General features: G+C 35.6%; 1 protein-coding gene across 1 annotated transcript in view; it reads left to right on the top strand.

The window, feature by feature from the left end:
- The window catches only part of LOC308268827 (phospholipid-transporting ATPase ABCA3-like), a gene marked incomplete at both ends in the record, with an annotated part of 110558 nt that overhangs the window by 58844 nt on the left and 25636 nt on the right, over positions 1–26078 (top strand). Inside the window, 4 exons of the mRNA XM_080703931.1 lie at positions 3258–3408; positions 9420–9518; positions 10814–10973; positions 12289–12586. Coding sequence (XP_080560057.1) covers positions 3258–3408; positions 9420–9518; positions 10814–10973; positions 12289–12586 — 708 coding nt within the window. The remainder of the gene's footprint in view (positions 1–3257; positions 3409–9419; positions 9519–10813; positions 10974–12288; positions 12587–26078) is intronic.

The following is a 26078-nucleotide window of genomic DNA, read 5'->3' as shown; positions in this document are numbered from 1 at the left end:
CTGCGTCTGGCGCGTCCTCGGGCGCGAGGCCGGTATATCTCCTCTGTGGCTCTGTTCTCAGTCCGCTTTCTCTCTGGAGTCTGGTGATTTTTTGTTTCACTGGCGATGGTGTTTTCTGGCTATGAAAGGCGCTGATTTTGTGGTAATGGAGATTTGTTGTTAGCGGGGCTCTTAAGCCCCGCTTTTCTCGGTCGCCATCTTCCTGGAAGTCCTTTTTTCAACTTTTGAAGATTACATTCATCCTAGCAGGTGGAAAGGGATGTCTCACTGGGATTTTGCTTATGTCACCTTAAAGGAAAATAATATTGAATATCTTTTCATGTGCTTATTGGTCATTGGTTATCTTCTTTGAAGAAGTATCTGTTCAAATTCTTTTTCAGTTTATGAACTAGATTTGTTTTGTCATTGAATTTGAGAGGGTTTTTTATATTTTTGGATATTATTCCCTCATAAGATATATGACTTATGTGCTGGGGATATGGCTCAGTGGGTAGCGCACTTGTCTAGCATATGCAAGGCCATGAATTCAATCCCCAGTAAAACACACACACACACACACACACACACACACACAGACACACACACATGATAGATGATTTTCAAGTACTGTCTCTCATTCCATACACTGTCTTTTCACTTTGTTAATCGTGTCCTTTGATGCACAGAAGTTAGGGAACATAAGATTGACTTGGAAGCTGGGCGTGGTGACTCACGCTTGTAATCCCAGCATTTGGGAGGCTGAGACCGGAGGATCACGGTTTGCAGACAGCCTCAGCTACTTAGTGAGGCCCTCTGCAACTCAGTGAGACCCTGTTTCAAAATAAAGAATATAAAATAGGGCAGGGGATATAGCTCGGAGGTTTAATGCCCCTGGGTTCCATCCCCAGTACCACACACACACAAAAAAAGAATGACTTGGGAAGTGCTGGAAATATATATATTTTTAAATCAGTGTTCAGTGGCAGTGTTTTTAGTTTGTGAAAATCTATCAAGTGTTGGTGTATTGTATTTCAATTAAAAGTTTTGTAAAGGGGGGAAGAAGTTATATATGAAACTCTATATGACTATCTTCAAAAGTGTTGATATGCTGTTTTAAGTTTCTCTTGACTCAAGGTGTTTTAACCTCTTGTTAATATGATAGTCTTCTTTGTCTGTATCATCTCTTTTTTGGTTACAATTTGTACAAAATTGGTTTTCTCATCCTTTCATTTTTAATCTATATGTGTTTTGTACCTCTTATAGAGAGTATAGTTGGATCATACATATTATCTTATAAATTCTTCTAATATCTGCCTTTTAATTGGAGATTTAGTTCATTTACATTTAAAGTAAGTACTTAATAACAAAATGAATTACTTCTGCTATTTGTATGTTCATTAGTTTTATTTCAAGGGGCTGGGGGTTAAACCCAGGGGCATTCTACCTCTGAGCTATACCCTCAACCCTATTTTTTAACCTTTACTTTGAAATAGGTTCTCACTGATTTCAAAGGGCCTCACTAAGTAGCTGAGGTTGGCTGCAAACCGTGATCCTCCTGTCTCAGCCTCCCAAATGCTGGGATTACAAGCGTGCGCCACCATGTCTGGTATGGCTCATTTTTAATACTTGGTTTCATATCGTTTCCTGTCTAGTCTGCTGTTAACACCACTGAATGAATTCTTCATTTGTGATGTATTTTTCTAGCTTATCCACTTGATTCTTTTTTACTATTTTTATTAGTCTACAAAATGGCTTATGTATTCACAGCTTATTTATTCATTTACAGTAGATTAATATATAACAGGGCTACTTTTAAATCTACATCTTATAATTTCTAAATATAGAACAATCTCTGTTTCCTTTCAGTTTTCTATATTTAACTGTTTCTTTGTATGTTTTATTTTATTTATGTATTTATTTATTTATTATGTGTACTACGGACTCAACCCAGTGGCTTTCTACTACTAAGCTACAATCCCAGCCTTTTTGTACTTTTTATTTTGAAGCAAGGTCTCACTAAGTTATACTCTGTTGGCCTCAAACTTCTAATCTTCCTGTCTTAGCCTTCCAAATTCTGGGATTACAGGCATGTTCCACTGTGCCTGACTATATATTTTATAATTTTTAATGACTAGCATTATGAATAAAATAATAGTAGAGACTAAAGTATTTAATATTTATTCACAGAAAAGAATATACTTCATTTCTGTCAGGCTATTGTTGTAAAAGATACTCAATAGAATCTCTATTTGAAACAATACTGTCATTTGTTACAGCTATGTTCAGATTCTGCTCATTGCTGTCTTCAAATATCTTAAGAATGGGATCAGAACTGTCCTGTTAAAAGAGCTTGAGATCAGCACAGGGATGATACTATGGAGGTTTCTTTCAGCTGCAGTACAGTTGCAGCTTTCTGGATCTGAGAGATCCTCTTCCTCCCCTCCCCAGCTGTTTATTTTCTCTCTATTCTGATGACCTTCCTTTCCCAAACCCTCAAATATCTATTTTCATGTGAATGATGAACCCAGAGGTATCTCCCTCAGCTCTGCTATCCTGGACTGAGCTATCAGGTTTTCCACAAATCCTGGAGCACCCCAGAGGGGTTTTTCTCCACTACCCTACCATACTCCTAACTTTCAGAAGGCCAGTGATTTGCACCTAGTGAAAACAAAGAGTACTCTGCAAAGATGTCTTGGATCTCTGGGGAAAAAAAGTTTTCTCTGCTATATTTACTGTCTGGCATATAACATGGACCTAATAACATAGACCTAACATATTTTTAATCAATATTAATCTTATCCCATCAGATTTCAGTTCCCATAGAAAAAGAAGTCAGATAACAACGGCCTTTCATCCTATCTCTGCTCTATCTGGTTATATAATCCAGATTGTTATCAAATATTTAAGAAAACTAATTAAACTGGGCATGGCACACACGTGTAATCCCAGTACTTGGGAGGCTGAGATAGGAGAATTACAGTTTCGAGGCCAGCTTTAGCAAACTTAGGCCCTCTACAATTCATTAGGACCCTCTTTCAAAACAAAGAATAAAAAATAGGACTCAGGTGTATCTCAAAGGTTTAACACTCAGCACCCCCAAAATAAAACTAATTAAACTCTAAGAGAAATACTTACTAGGTCACTTAGATATGTAGTCAAAAGGTTTGTGACATGCTTTGTCTTCTAGCTCACCCAAACCATGGAAACTAAATATGGTCTCACAAGTATATGGGAAGTATAAAATCGTTCTTTTTTTCCCTCTAAATAAATTTTCTCAGGTGTAGGATACCACATACATATGGTGAAGAAAGCTCACTGTAAGGTTGACGAAATCTCTGAATTAATTCATTATTATGTACCAGTAGCCACTTTGGAGAACAATGTTGGAGCTGAGTTATCATTTATTCTACCCAAAACGTGTACTCACAGGTACGGTTCTAGAGAATGATAAATGGTTGTCTTTTAGATATCTAGTAGTCATTGTTGATTTGCCTGGTTTCTTCTGACTTAACTAGTAGAATTTATTGATGAAGATAAAACTCTTGTTATATCGTCACTTGCCCCGAAGGGGAGAAATGCCAACTAATGGCTGTAACCAATGGTGTTAATTGGTGATAATGGGTGATATATTTTTGGTGGAAGAAAAATTACTCCTAGTGAGTAGAGTGAGGATATTGAGGGGAAAAAAGAATAGTTTAAGTGATGATTCTTGGAGACAGGATGACATAGACCATTGAATAACATCAGTTAGCCAAGTTATTGATAAAAGGGAGTCATGAAGAAGAGTAACTTTATGTGGGATAACATTCTAAAAAAGAGAAATGGTAACCAAGAATATTCACTAATGACTTTGCAGGATCTGATATTATTTTTATCTTCTTGTCATATTCAAGTAAGTATGTAAAAAATGTATATGTGTGTGTATAAAGGAGAAAGTGAAGAAAGAGGAACTGTCTCATTAGAATTTTATTTTGCTCAGTAAACCACAAAGTTCTTGAGAAGCCATAGCATGGGGCAGTGTGATCAGGCAATGGAATATAACCAAGATCCTAATTATAAGCTAGAGTAAAGGAATGAAATATAATGGGAAATTTGAAATAAAAGTCTAGCTAGGAGCCAGGCATGTGAGTGCCTACCTGTAATCCTAGTACTTGGGAAGCTGATAAAGGAGGATTTCAGGATCAAGGCCAGCCTCAGTAACATCAAAATTATATTTTAGAATAAAAAGGGCTGGAGATGTAGCTCATAGGTAGAATGCCTCTGGGTACAATTCCCAGTACCACCAAAAATGTTTCAGGTATGTGTATACATGATAGTTAACTCATTCAGCAAAGATAGGAGCCATGTTTTATATTGGCATCCTTGCCAGGTATAGTAGTTATAATTCATCTGGACCTACAGAATCTGTCTGAAGGAAAGACACAGATATATTACTTGCTAAAACTTATTATGCTATCTGCCTATGCTGATTAACATGAACACAACTGGCATCCTCAGAAAAGATCATATAAATGCTAAGATTACATTTAGACCATGAAATTGAGGAATCTGGAAGCAAATAATGTTTTATCATATCTTCTAACTAATAATGTGATGTTGGAAAAGATAAATAGGGAGAAGTTCTAAGAGATGAACAACTCATTGTTGTAAGGATCATAAACCCAGATATGGAATGATAAACAGGATAAAATTAAAATAATAAATTTAGGGATTAATAGGTACTTATTGTGAGATTTTCTCTACTGAGAGAGTTTTAAGCTAAGAAACTGGAAGAAAAAATAAAAAGAAAGATCTATGGATCCAATTACTTCACAAAATAATATGAAAATGAAATGATGGTTAAATTCGGAATGACTTTTATTTCTACTAAAATTTTCATGGTCAATAGTAATTTAATACTATATTCTGCTAGAAATATTTCTAATGTTTCTATTTGTATGAATATGAAAGATAAAGAAATAATTTTAATCACATATAATTGTATTCCAATTCAATGAATATATCTCACAAGGAAAGCAATCTTGCGGGTTGTGGTGGCACACGCTTGTAATCCCCGCGCTCGGGACGCTGAGACAGGAGTATCGCACAGGTTCGAAGCCAGCCTCCACTACTTAGTGAGGCCCTCAGCAACTTAGTAGACACTGTTTCCAAATAAAATATAAAATAGATCTGGGAGTATATCCCGGAGGTAGAAAAACCCTGCGTTCCACCCCCAGTACCACACACACACACAAGAGGGAAAGTAATCTTGAAGTTTAAAACTATGTTGTAACTTATAAAACAATGCTAAAACTTGTTAGAATGACACTTAAGTTTAGAACATGGCCCTGGAACTATATGAAACACTTCAAAGGAATGGGTATGTAATGGAAATATCAGAACTGTATTACACAGTAGGGAATGTTTATGTGCTTAAATTTCTTGAACTAGAAGGTAGAAATGTATAGACAGGAAAACAAATGGGTGACAGTAGGAGAAAGAAATTAGTTATATGTAATTTTATGAAATGCTCTGTAAGCTAAAAGGATGTATTGAATAATATATTCCTAATAAAAGGTTTAAGTAAGATCACATAGTAAAGGGAATAATTCAAGTATCAAGTATAGACATATAATACATATCTTATTTACTCAAATCAGGTCTTCTGACTTTTTTATTTTTTGGTGGTACTGAGTATTGAGGGAAATTTTACCTCCAAGTTACAATCCCAACCTTTTTTTAATTTATTTTTGTTTGTTTTGAAGCAGTATCTCTATATTTCACTAAGTTGCTGAAGCTGGTCTTGAACCTGTGATCCTCCTGTCTCAGATTCCCACTGACTTTTCTTACCAACAATTACACTTCCTGGGAAATGAAGGAAATGATAAATAGGTACTGTAAATCTAATTCTGATATCAAAAAACATGTTGGTTGAAGGTGAAAAATGTTAGATACCTTGACTAATATACCATATTATGGCAGATCTCATGGCAAGGGAAGAAGGAACTTGATAGATTCAGACACATATCAGAATTGGAAAGAATATAAAAAAGCAATATTTCATAGCATGAATGGTAACTCAAGAGTCTTTGGAATCTTCAAAAATGAAATTCTAACCACTAGGTTTCAAATATAAAGAACATAGAATGATACCTAAAATCCAGGAAAACAAGGATAAAAGAGGCAGATAAATAACATATCTAGGAGGTGGAACACCCTAATATATTATTCAAAAGATGTCTACTCTCACCTTTCCATTCAACATAATACTGGAATTCTTAGCCAGAAAATTACATTACATAAGAGAATTCAATACAATGCATCTAAAATGTAAAGAAGTAAAATTACCCTGTTTGCAAATAACAGGATCTTAAGTAGAGAAAACCCTAAAGAATCCACCAAAAATAGTTAGGACTAATAAAGGAATTCATTAAAATTGTAGGATACAAAGTCAACATATGAAAATCAGTAATTATCAATTTGTTTGTGTTCTTCATACATTCTGATCCTGTGTCAGATGCACTGTAGGTAATTATTTTCTCCCATTCTGTAGGTTGTCTCTTCATACTGTTGTTGTGCCTTTCCTATGCAGGTACATTTTTATTTTTTATTTATTTATTTATTTATTTTGGTGGTACTGGGGTTCCTGGAAGCCCTTCTACCTCCGGGCTACACTTCCACGAGCTACACTTCTAGACCTATTTTTTAACTTTATGTGGAAACAGGGTCTCTTAAGCCAGCGAGGCTGGCTCCGAACCAGCGCGAGACTCCTGTCTCCACCTCCCAAGCGCGGGAATTACAAGCATGCGCCACCACACCCAGCAGAAAGTTTTTATTTTTTAATTTTGTTTTTGCTCTTGTTGCATGTGCTTTTGAAGTTTAATTAATTAATTAATTTTTTTTTTTTTTGCCTAGACCAATGCCTAGTTTTAGTTTGGGATCTTAATGTTTAAGTACTTAATCTCTTTTGAGTTGGTTTTTGTTACAGGTTTAGAGAGGAAACTTGTCTCATTCTTCTGCATGTAGATATCTGATTTTCCAAACATCTCAATAGCAAAATAATAATAATAATAGTAATAATAATAGCATCAATCCAATTAAAAATGGGCAAAATATTTAAGCACACATTTCCCAAAAGAAAACATAAAAATGGCCAATATGAATATGAAATAAATGTTTTATAGCACTGATCATTGAAAAGTACAAATCAAAACCATAATCAGGTTAGGATGGCTATTATAAAAATAAGAATAGCAAGAAATAACAAAGGACAGCAAGGCTGTGGAGAAAGTAATTTGCACAATTGGTAGGAAGATATATTAGTACGTCCAGTATGGAAAACAGGATGGAAGCTCCTTAGAAAACTAAAAATAGAATAACTATATAATCTAGCAATTCCACTATTGGGTATATAGCCAAAGGAAATGAATTTCATGTGTCAAAGAGTGATCTTCACTCTTATTTTTATCATAGCAGTAACCAGTAACTAGGAATCAATCCAAGTGTCTGTGGACAGATGAGTGGGTAAAGAAAATGTGGTATACATGCATAAGGGGACACTATTCAGCCATAAAAAGAATGGAATCATGTCAATTGTATAAGCAGGGAGCCTAGAAGACATGTTAAGTGAAATAATCTAGACACAGAAGAATAAGTACCGCATGATATCACTCATTTGTATAATCCAAACAAGTTCATCTCATAGAATTAGAGAAGAAAACAGAACTGGAGGATGGAAAATTAGAGGGGTAGAATGAGAGAAGGTTGTATCAAGAGTACAAAGTTCAATAGGAATAAGTTCAGTAGGAATAAAAATAGTAAGAATAAGATTTAGGTGTTCACTTGCACTCTAGGATGACTACATTTCACCAGCGCATATTGTTTATTTCAGAATAGTTACATGAAGGACTTTGAAGTTCTTACTATAAAGAAATGATAAATATTTGAGGTGATGGATATGCTAACTACTCAAATTTGATCACTAAACACTTTGCATGTTTATAAAAATATTACAATGTATTCCATAAATATGTATAATTATGTGCCAATTGAATTTTTAATTAAAAATCAGCCTTTCTATACATTAATGGCAAAGTATGTGGAAAAGATATCAAAAAAAAAATCCAACAGACAATAGCTACCAAAACTAAGGTAAGAATAAATCTAACCAAGAGGGTTAAAAACCTGTACACTAAAAATTCTCAAACACTAATGAAAGAAACTGAAGAAGATACAAATAGATATTTCACATTCATGGATTGAAAATTTAATATTTTTAAAATGACCATATTACTACAAACAACCTATAGATTTAATGAAATCCACATTAAAATGCCAATGACAGAATTTTTTTTTAAATTTCTAAAATCTGTATGGAACCATGAAAAACTCTAAATAGCCAAAGGAATCTTGATAAATTGAACGCAGCTGTAGACATCGCAATCCCTGATTTCATAATATACTAAAAAACTATAGCAAACAAAACAGCATGGTATGCCTAAAAAAAAAAAAACTAGACTCATGTAGCTCATGGCACAGTATAGAAGACCCATGAGTTTACAGTCAGCTGAGTTTCAACAAAGGCACCAAGACACATAGTAGAGAAAGGACAATCTTTTCAGTAAATGGTGTTGTAAAAGCTATATATCCACATGTAGAAGGATGATATTAGATCCTTGTCTCATACCCTATGCAAAACCAACTCAAAATTGATTAATGGTTTAAGTATAAAACTTAAACCTATGAAACTCATAGAAGAAAACATAGGAGGAAATCTATAAAACATTCATCTGGGCAATAATTTTTCTTGGAGATGACTTCAAAATGGCAAACAATGAAAGCAAAAATACACAAATGGTATTTCATAAAATTAAAGAGCATCTCTACATCAATGGTAAACAATTTCAGAGAGACAATCTACAGAATAGGAGAAAATTTCCACAAACTTGACATCTGATGGGCTAATAACCAAAATATATAAGGAATGCAAATGACAAAATATCAAGAAACAACCAGGTTTTAAAAAATAAGCAAAAAGCCGATCGTGGTGGTGCACACTTGTAATCCCCGTGCTTGGGAGGTGGAGACAGGAGGATCCCGCAGGATTGAAGCCAGCTGCAATGGCTTAAGAGAACCTGTTTCCAAATAAAAATATAAAAAAGAGGTCTGGGAGTCGTAGCCCGGAGGTAGAAGGGCTTCCAGGAACCCCAGTACCACATAAATAAATAAATAAATAAATAAATAAATAAATAAATAAATAAATAGGCAAAAGACCTCAACAGACATTTCTCAAAAGAAGACATATACTTGGGTGCAGTAACACATGCCTGTAATCCCAACTACTCAGGAGGCTGAAGCAGGAAGATTGCAAGTTTGAGGCCAGCTGAGGCAACTTGGCAAGACCTTGATTCAAAAATAAAATCACCTAGTTTAGTACCATCTTTTCCCCCTTCTCCTACTAGGTTTGAAGCTCTTTTTAGCGCTCTGGAAATGCGACAGGAAGAGCTGGGCATTGCTAGCATTGGCGTCTCTATCACTACCATGGAAGAAGTCTTTCTTAAGTGAGTAAGAATGTTTAGAGAAAAAAAATTGGAGAAAAGTACTGTGTCTTAATTTTCTTTGTATACTCAAAAAAACTTTGAAATATCACACATTAGAAATAAGGGTGGCCCATTAAAAAAACAAATAAAATGGACAAAAGTTTTGAAGAGATGCTTTACCAAAGAACTTTTAAAAATTTTAGATATCCAAATTATGGAACCAATGTTGGTATCCATTACCAAATGAATAGATTACAAAATTATGGGATAGACACACAATGGAATTCAACTCAGCAATAAAGAAGAACAAAATTATGTTTGCAGAAAAATGGATGAACGTGGAGTACATTATTCTAAGTGAAGTTAGCCAGTCACAGAAAGTGAAGGGTCATATGTTTTTTCTCATATGCAAAAGCTAGGGAGTAATTGTGATGTGAGAGGGACTTCAGATAATGGAGAAGAAACCCCAGTGGAGCAGGGAGGTGGTCTAGGGGCTGGGGAGAGGGAGGATCAGTGAAGTTATCACTTCTATTACATTATGTACATAGGTAAGAATACCAACATCAGTCTCAATACCCTGTGTGAGGAAGTGGGGAGTGGGAAGAGAGCCAGGAAAAAGCTACCAAGTGCTATGTGCATGTATGTCAGTATCATTGTGAACTATGTTATGATGCATGAATAAAAGTACAAAAATAAGTAAATAAAAAGTTTAAGGGTTGCGAGAGTTAGGGCTGTGTGGTGTCTGAGAACTATAACACTTACTACATTGCCTCCACATAATGTTCATGCCAGGCAGTGAGCAAACCAGGGAGCTATCTGAGTTAGGGATCACAACTCACATTCTCTAAGCAAGGTATATTGGGAAAAGGTTTCTGTTAATCAGCTGTTCATCACTGCGACCAAAATTCCTGACAAAAATAGCTTAGAAGAAGAGAAGTATATTTTGTCTCACTTTGTCAGAGGTTTTAGTCCATGGTTGACCAGCTTCACTGCTTTGGGCCTGAGATGAGGCAGAAGGATAAGGCAGAGAAAAGCTGCAGCTGGGAAGCTAAGAGAAAGAAAGAGGGGAAGGGGGTGGGGAAAAGATAAACTCTCCTGGTGCATGCCTTCAGTGATCTGCTTCTTCCCACTTTCCTGTAATCCATTCAGCTCTCAGTGTATTCATCTACCAAATAGATTAACCCACTTATGAGGTCAGAGCTCTATGATCCATTTATTGCCTGAGATCCCCACCTCTGAACCTTGCTGCATTAGGGACCTTCAGATCCACACCAAAACAAGATTGAAATAAAAGGCTTTGTATTTTTTTAATGTAGGGTTGGTCACATGGAACATTCACAGAATGCTACCCAAGCCATATCGTCTCCCTTCCAGAAAAGCAGAGAATCTATCATGAATCAGAATATGTCAAGTAATGTTGAAAGATCATGTACTTCTATTCTGCAAGAAAACTTTACTGTTATGTTCAATACTGGGGTGAGAACCTTTGCTAAGAAAGCCAGTAAATATTTTGTTGGAACATAAGAGGTCTATTTTATTTTAATATCTGAACTAAGAGCATGATGTGCTTAACAAATGCAGAACCAATCCAGCGTGGAACTATCAGTATCATGACCTATTTAATATTCAAATATAGAAATAATAAGTTCTAGAAATATGTATTATCTATGTTCACCACTCCTCAATTCTTTTCTTTTTTCCACATTAGTAATCCAGAAATTTGTTGGTTTATTAAAGGTGGAGTAAAGGTACTAACTAGTATGCATAATTTTGGGGAGGCAGGTACTGGAGATTGAATCTAGGGACATTCTATCTCTGAGCTACACCCCAGTCTCTTTTAAATATATTTATTTTAAATTTTGAAACATAGCCTCAGTTGCGGATGGTCTTGCTGAAGCTGGCCTTAAACTATGATCTTCTTGTTTCAAACTCCCAAATACTGGGATTACAGACATGTGCCACCACTCCTAGCAAGTATGTTTTTAAAATAATTAACAAGTATAATATTTTAAGTATTTTAAGTTTTGCAAGGACAATTGTTACCACTTAGGAAATCATTCTCTAAACTGTGATCCTTATCATGGGGAGTCTCTAAGATGCCAAGCATTTTTTTCATTGTCCTTCAAAACAGGATCTCGCTAGTTTCCCCAAGAGCCTCACTAATTTGCTGAGGCTGGTCTTAACCTGTATCCTCTTGTCCCAGCCCCCCAAGTACTGGGATTACAGGCTTGTACCATCATGCTTGGCTCTTTCCTTGTCCTTCTAATCATCTCCTTCTAGGAAGCACCCTGGTTTACACAGGTGTCAGGAGTCTGGGGGAAATCGTCCTATTGATATTTGCAGAATTATATCAAGACATTTAACTTTAAGTATTTTATTGAACATATTATAGCAGAAGTCAGCAAAGTCATTGTAATGTAAAGAGATAATAAATGTTGAAGGCCCTATGGCCACATTATCTCTACCACAATTACTCTGTCATTGTGCCCCCAAAGCAGCCATAATACAGAAATCAATGGGCATGGCTGTGTTACAATAAATAAGTATAGTTTACAAAAATAGGGCATAATTGAATATTCCCTACCTTACCACAAACAAAAGGATGGACATATATTATTATGTGTGGGTTCTATTCCAAATATTTATATAAACTTTGTATGTTTATGTCATGTGTGATTATGTCATAAAACTTTGTGTTTTTTCTTTAAAGAATTCATCTCCGTGAATTTCAATATGACTGATATGTTTAGATCTATGCCTACTGTAATACGTTTCTATCTTCTTTCTGTAGACTTCCCTCTACTGCCAACAGTTTTATGCCATGTTCATTAAACGTTTGCTGTTCAGTTGGCGCAACTGGAAGTTGACTTTACTACAGCTGCTGGGACTTTTAGCTTCCACTCTCTTTTTCTTTGGGTCTGACTACCTTTTTCAGCATGATGAAGCAGTCCGGAAAATGGATTTGGATGAATACGGTCAAACCATTGTTCCCTATTCTATTTCTGGGAGTTCTGATTTGGCTACAAGTTTCCTAAAACACCTTGAGAGTATGCTAAAGCCTAACAATCACAAACTTAAGGAAGTACAAGGTAAAACTCCTTAAGAATAGGGGACTCGGGTAGGGAGGTGGGCAGAGGGAAAAGAAGAGCTGAGGAAGGGAACAGTTCAAATAATATATCTATATATGAAGGTTTCGCTACCAATATCACTAAAATGTAAGGAGGGAGAGAAGGAAGATACAGAGGCAAATACACCAAGTGATGTGTGTTTGTATCACTTTGATCCTCACTTGATGTATAATTATAGTGCACCGATAAAAGTGCATATAAAAAAGGCTGCTCTTAGAGGATCTGCTTGTTTTTTGTTTGTTTGTTTGTTTGTTTTTTTGGTGGTACTGGGGTTCCTGGAAGCCCTTCTACCTCCGGGCTACCCTCCCAGACCTATTTTTGCATTTTTATTTGGAAACAGGGTCTCCTAAGCCAGCGCGCGGGGCTGGCTTCGAACCTGCGCGATCTTCCTGTCTCTGCCTCCCAAGCGCGGGGATTACAAGCGTGCGCCACCACGCCCGGCGAGGATCTGCTTGTTTTACATCCAAATAAGGATCTTATTTTTATATAAATAATATATATGTAATATGTATACTTCTTAATATGCTTTTATTGTTGCATTATAATCTCCCATCGTAATATATATCATGTGGACAGTGACATACATGCATATAGCACTTGATGCCCACCATCTCCCCATTTCCCCCTTCCCAATAGAGAATACTGACAGTGCTATTTTCATATATGTACATATAATTGATTGTAGTAATTCCTTCAGTGAGCCTTACTCTTTCCCCTTTTCTTCTCTTATATCTCCTCCCTGGCTTCACTGAGATTTCCCCTCCATTTTCTGGAGTCCCTCTGCTATCCCAATTACTCCCTTTCACTTTGTGTGACTGGCTAATCTTAATATAATCTTCTCTAGATCCATCCTTTTTCTTGAAAATGACATAACTTTGTTCTTAGTTATTGCTGAGTAGAATTCCATTGTGTGTATTACCCATAATTTTGTAATCATTCATCTGTTGATGGACACCTAGGTTGGTTCCATAATTTGGCTATTGTGAGTTGTGCTTCTATGAACATGAATATGCATATGTTATTGTAGTTATCTGGTTTTAACCCCTTTGGAAAGATACCCAGGAGTGGTATAACCAGATCATATAGTGGATCAATTCTCAGTGTTCTGAGGAATCTCCACACTGAGTTCCAGAGTGGCTGAACTAATTTGCAATCCTACCAACAGTGTAGATGAGTTCCTGTTTCCTCACAACCTCATCAACATTTATCATTTTTTTACTTCAGAAAAGAATTTAACTGTAATATTTGGCTATTTGATCTATTCTTTTCCTGCTAGTCACTAATATAATAGAGTCAATTAAACTCCAGAAATGTCCTCTTTAAAGCTACTGGTCTCAAAAAGTTAATTATTAGGGGATGCACTTTGGCTCTGGGGTATCTACAGGTATTTGCTCTTACTTTCTAGTTAAAAAAAGTAAAAAATGCCTAAGTACATATTACTATAAAAATAAACATACAAGAAAATAAATAGATATATATTTATCTGCATATCACTTAATATGAGAAATCAGATTAGATTATTCATATTAAAATAGAGATATTTTATTGCTCTCAATTAAATATTTTTATTATTGGCATTTGAGAAAGTCCAATACTTTGCCCCAAATCAATTAGTTAAGAGAAGACTTGAATTTAACTTCACCTCTCATCTACAAACCATTTGCCATATCACATTATCTTTTTTGACATAAAGCCTGTTTTTTTTTCAAGTGCTGTTTCCTTCCAAATATATATATTTTTTCTTTAACTGTTACCTCATGGACGTTGTTCCTGTAGGTTATCAGTCTTCAGGATTAGCAAGCCTATTTTTTCCCTCACCCTCAGATTCTGTTTTGAGGGATGAAAATATATTTAAAAATGTCAACTGTTCCTTTGAAGACTAATCCTGGGTCAACAACATACAAATAAAAGATTGGCTGATTATAATTGATCATCCCTTTTCCCCTTTCCTTATCAAATAAATAGATGAGTAGTTGTTAACAGGGGTCATACTACAAATAAGGAAGATATCAAAAAATCTTAATTCATAAAGTGATTACTTTTTTTTTTTTGGTGGTACTGAGATTCCTGGAAACCCTTCTACCTCTGGGCTACACTCCCAGACCTATTTTATATTTTTATTTAGAAACAGGGTCTCTTAAGCCAGTGAAACTGGCTTCAAACCTGCATGATCCGCCTGTTTCCGCCTCCCTAGCGCAGGGATTACAAGCGTGCACCACCACGCTAGGCTAAGTAATTACATTTATATTATAGGATACTACTAAACATTAAGAACATAAAATGACTAATTGGCTATATTATATTATTTCAATAGCAAGACCAGAAATAGAATAAGTGTAGCCACATCATTGATAACCTGTTTTAATTAAATATTATGTTTCTGTTAATCAGCTAAAATTTATCCTAGCACAGAGACACATTCTTTAGGCTCACACAAATCCAACTTTGTTTTGATAAATTTACATGTAATTTTGTAACTTTTCTCTGTCTTAGCTATGGAATCTTTTATAACTGCATTTTACCGATTTTATATGCTTTCTTCTGTTCCAAATTATATGCCTTTTTAGAATCTTTTAAAATTTTTATAGTTTAATCAGTACATTGTAATTATACATCATAGTGAGATTCAAAGTGATATAAACATGCATGCACACATCTCTTGGTTTTCCTTTCACATACTACCCCGCTCCCTCCCTCCCTGAACACATTAGGGAAATAAGACCAAATTATAGAACCAGCCTAGGTATTAGATTAATGGATATAGAAAAGGTGCTTCATACACATAATAGAGTTTTTTTTAGCCATAGAGAAGAACAAAATAATGTGCTTTGCAAGAAAATGGATGAAACTAGAGAATAATTATAATCACTATTATAATTATGCTAAGTGAGCTCAGCCAGTCTCAGAAAATCAAAGGTCATATATCTTCTATATGCTTTCCCTCATATGTGTAAGATAGAAAATAAGAAACAAAGTGACTTCAATTAAATTTATTTTTTAGAGTAAGGAAAAGACAAAAAAAAAAAAAACCTGCCCTCTTTCATCCAAAATACAAGAAATGTTTTCTATTAAGGAAATAGATTTCTAGGTAATTTCTTATCTCTAATTGTCTTCACCAGTATCATGTCATTGGCAGTAGATAAATGGCTCTTAACTTGTTAAGCACAGCCATGAAATAAGTGGACATGAGCTTTAGAAGGGTTCTCTAGCACAATTAATACCTGATAAAATACAACTTGAATTTCCTAACAAAACTCTTTTTCCATAATTTAGATGCATGTCTCTTTTGTGGGATTTACCACACTGAACTACAATTGGTCATTTTTCACCTAACTCTCAAACTAGATTGTGGGGAAGCAAGGACCTTCCTTTATATTTCTATCACCTGACCCAGTTCCTGCCACATAATAAAAACCTAATTAAATATAATGTTATCCAAAAGTGGAAATAAGAAGAAATAGTCAAAGAAGTCAGCTGCAATATAATTGTTACAGGCTAGGTAAGAGAAGACAAGGATCTTGAAATAAAATAGTAGGGTCGAATGAAAGATAGATCTAGCATGAACTCTTCATTTGTGGAGAACAGTTAGTAACATTGAGTTTGTTTTAATTAGGGTTTTATATTGGTGCATTACATTCATACATTATATTGGGGTAAAAAAACTTGTGTGTACAAACATATACACATCACTGATTTAACCCCTACCCAATTCCCACCCCATTCCCTCCCCATCCCTTTCTCCCTTGCTCGGCTCAGTGGTTGACTGCGATATGTTTAAGTACATTGTGTGTTTTAGAGATTTTCCTCTTCCCCCCTCATTTCTCCTCCTTTAGGTTGCCTTGTTTGCTCCTCTATAGGATTTCCTTTTTCATCAAGAGTTCTTCCTATGACCCATTACTCCCTAACTCTCACATATTAGGGAAAGCATCTGATTTCTTATTTTTTGTGACTGACTAATCTCACTTAGTATAATGTCCCCCAGTTCCATTCATTTCCCTGAAAATGATGCCATTGAGTTTTTTTTAATGGCTGAGTAAAATTCCATTGTGTATATATCCCACAGTTTTGTAATCCATTCATCTGTTGATGGACATCTTGGCTGGTTCCATAGTTTGGCTATGGTGAATTATGCAGCTATGAACATAGACACACATGCATTAGTTTGGTAGTTTGGTTTCTTTTCTTTTAGGTAGATGCCCAGACTTGGTATTGCTGGATCAAATGGTAGATTTGTTCCCATTCTTCTGAGGATTCTCCATACTGTTTTCCAAAGTGGTTGCACTAATTTGCAATCCCACCAACAATGTCTTAGAGTTCCCACTTCTCCACATCCTCGCCAGCATCTGTGGTTGTTTATATTTTGAATGATTGCCATTCTATTTGGAGTTAGGTGAAATCTCAGGGTAGTTTTGATTTGCATCTCTCTGATTGCCAGTGATGTTGAGCATTTTTTCATGCATTCTTTGGCCATTTGAATTTCTTCTTTTGTGAAGTGTCTATTTAGTTCACTTGCCCATTTTGTTATTGGATGCTTTGTTTTTTTAGTGTTGAGTTTCTTGAGTTCTCTGTATATTCTAGATATTAGTCCTCTATCGGTGGTGTAGGTGGCAAAAATCTTCTCCCATTCTGTTTGCTCTCGATTGAGGTTCTTGATAGTTACCTTTGCTGAACAGAAGCTCTTCAGTTTCATGCAATCCCATGTATTGATTTGCCTTTTAATTTGTTGTGCCTTTAGGGTCTTTTTGAGAAAGTGTATATCTGTCCCTATGTGTTGCAGTGTTGGACCTATGCCCTCTTCAAGGAGCTTCAAGGTCTCTGGTTTGATTTCCAAGTTCCTGATCCATCTTGAATTGACTTTTGTACAGGGTGAGAAAGTAGGATTAATTTCCAATTTTCTGCATATGGTTAACCAGTTTTGCCAACACCATTTTCTCCAGTGTATGTTTTTGGCCCCTTTGTCAAAAATCAATTGGCTGAAAGTGTGTGGACTTGTTTCTGGGTCTTCTATTCTGCTCCATTGGTCTATGTATCTGTTTTTTTTTGTTTTTTTTTTTTTTGTTTGTTTTTTTTTTGCCAGTACCATGCTTTTTTTTTTTTTTTTATTACAATGGCTTTGTAATATAGTTTAAAGTCAGGTATTGTGGTTCCTCCTTCATGGTTTTTGTTGCTGAGAACTACCTTGGCTATTCTGGGCTTTTTGTTATTCCAGATAAATTTAAGGACTGATTTTTCTATGTCTGTGAGGAATGATCTTGGTAGTTTAATGGGTATTACATTAAATCTGTAGATCACTTTTGGAAGGATGGCCGTTTTAATGATATTTATTCTGCCAATCCATGAACATGGACGATCCTTCCATCTTCTAAGATCTTCTTCTATTTCTTTTTTCAGTGTTTTATAATTTTCTTTGTAGAGATCTTTTACCTTCTTGGTCAAGTTTATTCCTAGGTATTTTGTATTTTTGTGGGAGATCCTGAGTGGAAGCGTTTTCTGAATTTTTTTTCAGTGGATTTATAGTTGGTGTACAGAAAAGCTTCTGATTTTTTAAGATTGATTTTGTATCCAGATACTTTGCTGAATTTGTTGATCAGTTCTATAAGCCTTTTGGTTGAGTTTGTTGGGTTTTCTAAATATAGTATCATGTCATCTGCAAATAGTGAAAGTTTGAGTTCTTCTTTTCCTATTTGTACTCCTCTGATTTCCTTTTCTTGCCTTATTGCTCTGGCTAGAGTCTCTAGTACTATATTGAAGAGAAGTGGTGATAATGGACATCCTTGTCTCATTCTTGTTTTTAGAGGGAATTCTTGAAGTTTTTCCCCATTTAATATGATGTTGGCAGTGAGCTTATTGTAGATTGCCTTAATAATGGAATAGAATTACAGAGAATTCTATACCAATTCTCTGTAATGTTTTTATCATAAATGGATGTTGAATTTTATCAAATGCTTTTTCAGTGTCTATTGAAATGATCATGTGGCTTTTGTCCTTGGTTCTGCTTATATGGTGAATTACATGGATTGATTTTCGTATCTTGAACCAGTCTTGCATCCCTGGGATGAACCCTACCTGGTCATGGTGTATGATTTTCTTGATGTGGTTTTGAATGCGTGTTGCTAGTATTTTGTTTAATAGTTTTACATCCAAGTTCATCAGAGATATAGGCCTGAAGTTTTCCTTTCTTGAACTGTCTTTATTCGGTTTGGGTATTAGTGTGATGTTGGCTTCATAGAATGTATTTGAGAGAGTCCTGGTTTTTTCTATTTCACGAAATAGTTTGAGGAGTATTGGGATTAGCTCTTCTATAAGCTTTGGGGGGTCTTATTGAGAAAGTCTCTAATTATGCTCATATGTTTGGGCATTGGTCCTATGATCGCTTGTAGTAGTGTAAAATTCTCTGGTCTAATTTTCAGGTCTTTGATCTATCTTGAGTTCACACTTCTGCAAACAAGAGGTTGGGATTTAATTCCATTTTCTACATATGGATAGTTTTCCCAACACCATGTGATGGAAAGCCTGTGTTTTCTTTATTGTATGTTTTTGACACCTTTGTTGAAAATCAATTGGCTAAAAGTGTGTGGATTTGTTTCTGTATCTTCTATTTTATTCCATTGGTCTGCATCTATTTTTGTGCCAATACCATAGCTCCATAATATAAAGTCAAGAGTTGTGATACCTCCTGCATGATTTTTATTGCTGAGAATTGCTTTGGCTATTCCAGGTTTTTTATTTTTCCATATAAATTTTAGGACTGATTTTTCTAGCTCTGTGAAAAATGACTTTGGTGTTTTAATAGGGATTACTTTGGTTCTGTAGATCACTTTTGGTAAAATGGCCATTTTGATAATATTTGGTCTGCCTGCCCAAGAGCATGGGAGATCTTTCTGTCTTGTAAGATCTTCAACTTCTTTCTTTAAGGTTTTATAATTTTCATCATGGATGTTTTACTTCCTTGGTTAAATTTATTTCTAGGTATTTTGTTGTTTTAAAGATTATTGTAAATGGAATTATTTTATGAATTTCTTTTTCAATAGATTCATGGTTTGGAATTTAGAAAAGCTAATGATTCTCTCTCTCTCTCTCTCTCTCTCTCTCTCTCTCTCTCTCTCTCTCTGTGTGTGTGTGTGTGTGCTAATCAGCTTAAGAAATCTTTTCATTAATCTTTTTGGGTCTTCTAAATATAGGATGATGTTATCTGCAAATAGAGACAATTTCAGTTCTTCTTTTCCTAATTGTATTCCTTTTATTTCTTTTTTTAAAAGAAGTTTATTAAAAGATAGAAATACAGAGGATAGGTACAGCTCCATACCAGTCTGGCATGGAGGGGTGACTCAAATGAGTACACCCGTATTCCTTTTATTTCTTTCACTTGCCTTATCACTCTGGCTAGATTTCCCAGTACTGTATTGAAAAGGAGTGGTGATAGGAGGGCATCCTTGTCTTGTTTACTGATTTAAAAAAAAAAAAATCTTGTAGCTTTTCTTCACTCAATATGATGTTGGCTTTGGGCTTTTTGTATATTTCCTTTATGATGTTAAGGTAAGTTCTTTCTAATCCTATTTTCTGCACTGTTTTAACATTAATTTGGTATTGGATTCTGTTAAATGTCTTTTCAGTGAACTGAGATGATCCTGTGATTTTTGTCCTTATTTCTATTCATGTGGTGAATTAAATGTATTGATTTGCAAATGTTGAACCAGCCTTGTATCCCTGGAATAAAAACACCTTGGTCATGGAGTACAATTTTCTTGATGTAGTTTTGAATGTATACCACTAGTATTTGGCTGTGAATTTTTACATCTATGTTCATTAAGCATATTGGTTTGTAATTTTCTTTTCATGAGGAATTGTTATTCAGTTTTGATGTTAATGTGATACTGGCTTCATAGATGGAGTTTAGAATAATTCCATCTTTCTCTGTTTCACAGAATAATTTGTGAAGTATTTGGTTTAGTTCTTCTATAAAGGTTTTGTAGAATTCAGTTGGGGATCCATCTGGATCCTGAGGGTTTTTTTTTTTTTTTTTTTTTTTTGATGTAAGGCTTTTCATTGTTTTCTCTTTGCTTGATATTGGTTGGTTTAGGTTTTCTATATCCTCTTGGTTCAATTTACATAGGTTGTATGCGTTTATAAATCTTTTTATTTTTTCTATGTTTTTTACTTATTGAAGTACAAATTTTCAAAATAGTGTCTGATAATCCTCTGGATTTCCCCTCTGTGGTCATTTCTCCTTTTTATGTCTTATTTAAGATATTTGGGTTGGTTCTTTCTTTTAGTTAGGTTGGCTAAGAATTTATCAATCTTGTATATCTTTTCAAAAACCAGTTTTTTGTTTTATTGATCTTTGTATTATTTTTTGTTTTCTATTTCATTGATTTCTGCTCTGATTTTTATTATTTCCTAACTTGTAATGACTTGGGAATATGTTCCTATATTTTGAGGGTTTTGAGGTATATTTTAGGTTGTTTATTTGATTTTCTGTTTTTTGTTTTTAATGTGGGCACTCAGTGCTGTACATTTTCCTTTTTAAACTGCCATCAAAGTGTCCCATGGATTTTGGTATATTGTGTCCCTATTTTTTGTTTGATTCTAGGAATTTTCTTACTTCCTCCTTATTTTTCTATTATCCAGTCCTCATTCAAAATTATATCATTCAGTCTCCATATATGGACATAATCCCTTTGGCTCTTTGTATCATCAATTTCTACTTTCATTCCATTATTATCTGAAAACATGCAAGGAATTATACTGCATTTTTTATTTGCTAGTACTTGCTTTGTGAACAAGAATATGTTCTATTTTGTGGTGTGTGTGTGTGTGTGTGTGTGTGGTACTGGGGGTAGAAGCCAGGGGCTTTTCTACCTCTGGGCTATACTCCCAGACCTATTTTATACTTTATTTGGAAACAGGGTCTCACTAAGTTGCTGAGAGCCTCACTAAGTAGCTGAGGCTGGCTGAGGATGGCTTTGAACCTGTGTGATCCTCCTGTCTCAGCCTCCCAAGCACTGGGATTACAAGCATGTGCCACCATGTCGGCATGAATATTTTCCTTTTTTTTTAAGGTTTATAAAATGATATTTTCTTTGGAAAGTCCTCCATAAGCAACTGAGTCAGTTATTATTGGATGGCATATTCTCTATATATCTATTAAGTCCATTTGGTTTATAGTGTTTTTTAGATTTGAAAAGTCTTTACTGATCTTTTGTCTAGAAGGTAAATTTAGTGGTGTGAGAGGTGTGCTGAGGTCTCTCAATATTATTGTGTTAAGATCTACCTGAGTCTTAATGTCAGAAAGAGTGTGTTTTATGAAAGTGGATGGGTCCACATTTGGGGCATAAATTTACTCTCATTATAACAACTTGTTAAATTGTTTTTTTTTAATCAATAAGAAATGGCCAGTTTTGTCTCTTCTAATAAATTTTGGCTTAAAGTCTGCTTTTTTGGATACAAGTGTTGATATCCCTGCTTGTTTGCAGTCTTCCTTTGCATGGAATTTCATTTTCCATTCTTGCATTTTTATCCTATGAATATTTATGCTGTAAGGAGAGTTTCTTTCAAGCGACATGTAGTTGAATTATGGTCTTTGATCAACATTGCCCATCTATGTGTGTGTGTGTATATATATATACTGGGGATAGAACCCAGAATGGGGCATTTTATCTTAGAGCTACACCCCAGCCCTATTTTTTTTTATTCTTTTATTCTTTTACAGCCTCAGCTACATAGTGAGGCCCTCTGCAACTCAGTGAGACCCGGTTTCAAAATAAAGAATAAAAAATAGGGCAGGGGGTGTAGCTCGGAGGTAGAATGCCCCTGAGTTCCATCTCCAGACCCGCAAAAAAAAAAAAAAAAGAAAAGAAATGTAAAAAGACCCTAAGCTTTTGGGCTCCTTCTATTCTCTTGATAATTACCCTTAGCACCTGGAAATCTCCAGCCCTTTCCTTGAAGCTCCTGGCTTTTTTTTTTTTTTTTTTACTACCTAAGATATATTTTGAACATTAAAATTTTTTCATTAATACATTTTGACTTTGTACATTAATAAATTTTGATGCTTCTTCCCAATACTGGTACAGTTTTGCCCCTGAATGTCATCTGTTCTTCTTAGCTCTTGATGAATTTAAGACTCTCTCCTTGATCTGTTAGTCATTTTGATTATTATGTGGCATGGAGTTCTTATTTTTAATCGGTATTCTGAATGTCTCCTGTATGTGGATATTTATCTTGGTTTCCATATTTGGGTTAATTCTATGATAATATTCTCTGAAGAGGTTATAATGTTCTTGTTTGCTTCTGGACTTTCTTTAGTGCACATTATCCATTAGTTTCATTATTTTATATTGCCCTAGATGCCTTGAATGTTCTGGTACTGTTGTCATATTGTCATCTCTATTTTGTCAACTATGGTCAGTTTTGAATGCTCTGTCTTCTAAAAGTGAGACTCTATTTTTCATGTAGTTTAGTGTGCCAGTTAGAGTTTCTATTAAGGATTTTATTTATTGTCTTCTCCATTTTGTTCAGGGCCTCTTTTTAATTCTAATTTAGGGCCCCAATTTTTTATTGATACATTCTTTCATGTCCTGTATACTTTCTTCAATTTCATGTCTTAAAGTTTTTAATTATATTAATAATCAGAATTCTGCATTCTCCTGGCACTTTTTGCCATTCTATATTCTTGATCTTCATTGTTATGGAGTTGTGGTAAACTTTTTGTTTACTTGATGGTCTTCATTCTCATGTGTTTAGGATACTTAGTTTCATATCTCTGTTGTCTTGGCATCCTCTCTTCTATGTGGGAGTTCTACTCATTATCCCTTTATAATAAATCCTGTGCTGGGGGTATATATTTGCCTCAACATATCTATCTCATATAAGATTTTTGGGTTAATCCATAGAACCTTCTTAATACAATATAGTACTTATTCAGTATAGAAAAGCAGCAGTCTCTGATTGGCGGCAGGCCTCTATGCTCTTCATGCCCAAACTCAGAAGGAGCAGAAAATGTTATGGTTTTAAGATGTTGTGGTGAAAGATAAATGTTACCGTTTGGGGGTGAGGGTTACCGTTTAGGGGATCAGTCCCCGGGGACCTTTGTTAGACCCCCCTGAAATAATTTCCCTCGAGAAAACCACGGGTTCTTGTCCTGAGCTAGGGATAAATATGCAATAGCCCAGATGCTTGCTGAAGATTTAAAGAAGTTTATTAAACAGATAGAAATACAGAAGACAGTTACAGCCCCATGCCACTCAGGAGTGGCATGGGAGGGGGGGGGGTTCTAATGAATTCACCACCGAAGATTCCTGAACCCAAAATCTCTTTATACCACCCTAAACAGGTCTGAGGCAGGTTGTTTGATATGTAAATATCTTGCTCTGCCTACAGCCAGATCGCCCCCCATCTGGGGAAGAGGGCTCCCTCTGTTTCCACAGACCCTCACACCTTTTGTTACACTCCCAAAATGTGTTAAGTTGCTTATCTGGAATCTGGGATTTCCTCACATCCTTGAGGAAGTTTGCCTCTCTTTAGAAATGTAAAAAGGTCCTTTTTCTTGAAGCTCCTGGCTTTCTTTACTACCAAAGATATATTTTAAAATTGGAAATCTTTCCCAATACTGGTACAATAATACATTTTGAAACCTCTTCCCAATACTGGTACAGAAACTATAACATTTTGCTCTTGCAGCCTTATGGGTTAAGTTTTAATGCCCCACGGACACTACTGCTGCTCTGCTGATTATGATCACATGAAATTTTGTCAGTAGTTGGCCTCTATGCTTGCTGGGCCCAAAGTCTACCAAGTAAGAAATTGTAGAGTTCTCAGCCTGCGGCATGGCTGCCTGAGTTAAATTGCCCCAGGGACAGATCATTCCTCTGCCAGTTGCAATCATGTGAAACACTGCTACTCTTGGCCTCCCTGTTCACAGGACTCAAACTTGACTAGAGGAGAGATTGTAACATTTGTGCCTGGGGATATTTAGCTCCAGGGACACCACTGATTTCATTTTAAATAAAATAAAATTCTTAGTAGAAACTATAATTGGCATTCTAGACCACATGTCATCTGTGGTCCCAGAAGACCTTTCTGGCTGCCAGCCTTGGTACTCACAGCTCCCAAACTACCAAGCAAGACATTATAGCATTCCAAGCCTGTGACACGATTGATTGATTCATTTCATTCCAAAGGGACTGATTATCTAGCAGTGATGGTTGGAGACTCCACAGAGACAGGATGAACTTGTGACTAGGTCACACCCAAGAGTCTCTAGGGACTGTCTGCTATTTCACTTTTCTACTCTTATTGTATTCCCTGACCCTGCCTCCACAGGGAAGGTCTGTAAACTCACATACCCATAAGTTTGATTGTTGCCGTAGGAGTCCCTGCAGCTCTTCAGGCTCCCACTGTGACAGTTCATAAACCCACAGTAATATAGTATTGAGACCAGTTGTAACTACTCAGAGCCCTGAAGGAAGGGTCTTTTGAGTCTCAGTCCCAGTAAGTTCTGTTGCAACCACAAGAGTTCATTGGGCAGTCTCGATGAACAGTCTTGAGATTTGTACTCTTGAGGTTTCAAGCATGGAGAGAAGAATGTGATTTCTTTTCCTTTTTGGTTCTCTGAGATCACAGACTTAACAGGATTTAGCTGCTTCTTTACTAGAGGTCATCCCCAAGAGGTTCTGGATCCTGGTAGCCACCAGCTCCAGTGTAGGTTCACCAAAATGGTTCCTGCCTCAGCTCCCTGCTCACCAGATGAAAAGCAAAGAGTTCTTTTCAGCTCTTTGGTCTTTGTGCAGCTTCTGATTTAACTGTGTTTCAACTGTCTTTCTTCTGTTGAGTTATGAATGATTTTCTTCTCTTCCCAAGAAACAGTCTTTCTGCTGTTGAGTTGCATGTCTCTGAGTAACTGAAATATGCTGCCTTCCTCTATTCTGACATCTTTCTCAATCCTTCCTCCGTTCTTTTACTATCCTTATTATTTTCTAATTCTTGTCTTCTGGTTCCCTGCTCTACTTACTTCTTTCAGTATGCTATAGGCTATATATTTAATTTTAATTATAAATAATGTAGGTTTTTAATTTGAACATTAGTACTTGATATGTCTATGTGTACTTCAGATTTCTGGTAAATTTTCTATCTCAATATCTACTAAGCTGTGGATATTTCTGTTGTCTGTGTTTTATGCTATTTCTGCTTCTTGATATACTGGATAACATTTCAATTCATTGTCAGGTATTGTGAATGAAAATTACAAATATTTTACATGAGGTATTCTACGGAGGTTAAAGTTAACTTCTTACAGGCATTAAAATTAAGTGAAGGTGTACAATCAGGGATTGAAGTGATTTGAGACCGTGCTGAAAGTTTTATAAGAATTGGTCTTTTCTTTACTATTACTGCTAGGGTATAACCTGTCTTGAGCCTTGCTGAGACTGTGAAGGCTTACTAAAGCATTTGTACAATT

This window comes from Muscardinus avellanarius, assembly GCF_963383645.1.
Source record: "Muscardinus avellanarius genome assembly, chromosome: 10".
Classification (NCBI taxonomy): domain Eukaryota; kingdom Metazoa; phylum Chordata; class Mammalia; order Rodentia; family Gliridae; genus Muscardinus; species Muscardinus avellanarius.
The sequence above is the reverse complement of the archived record's forward strand: the minus strand, read 5'-3'. Positions and strand labels throughout refer to the sequence as shown.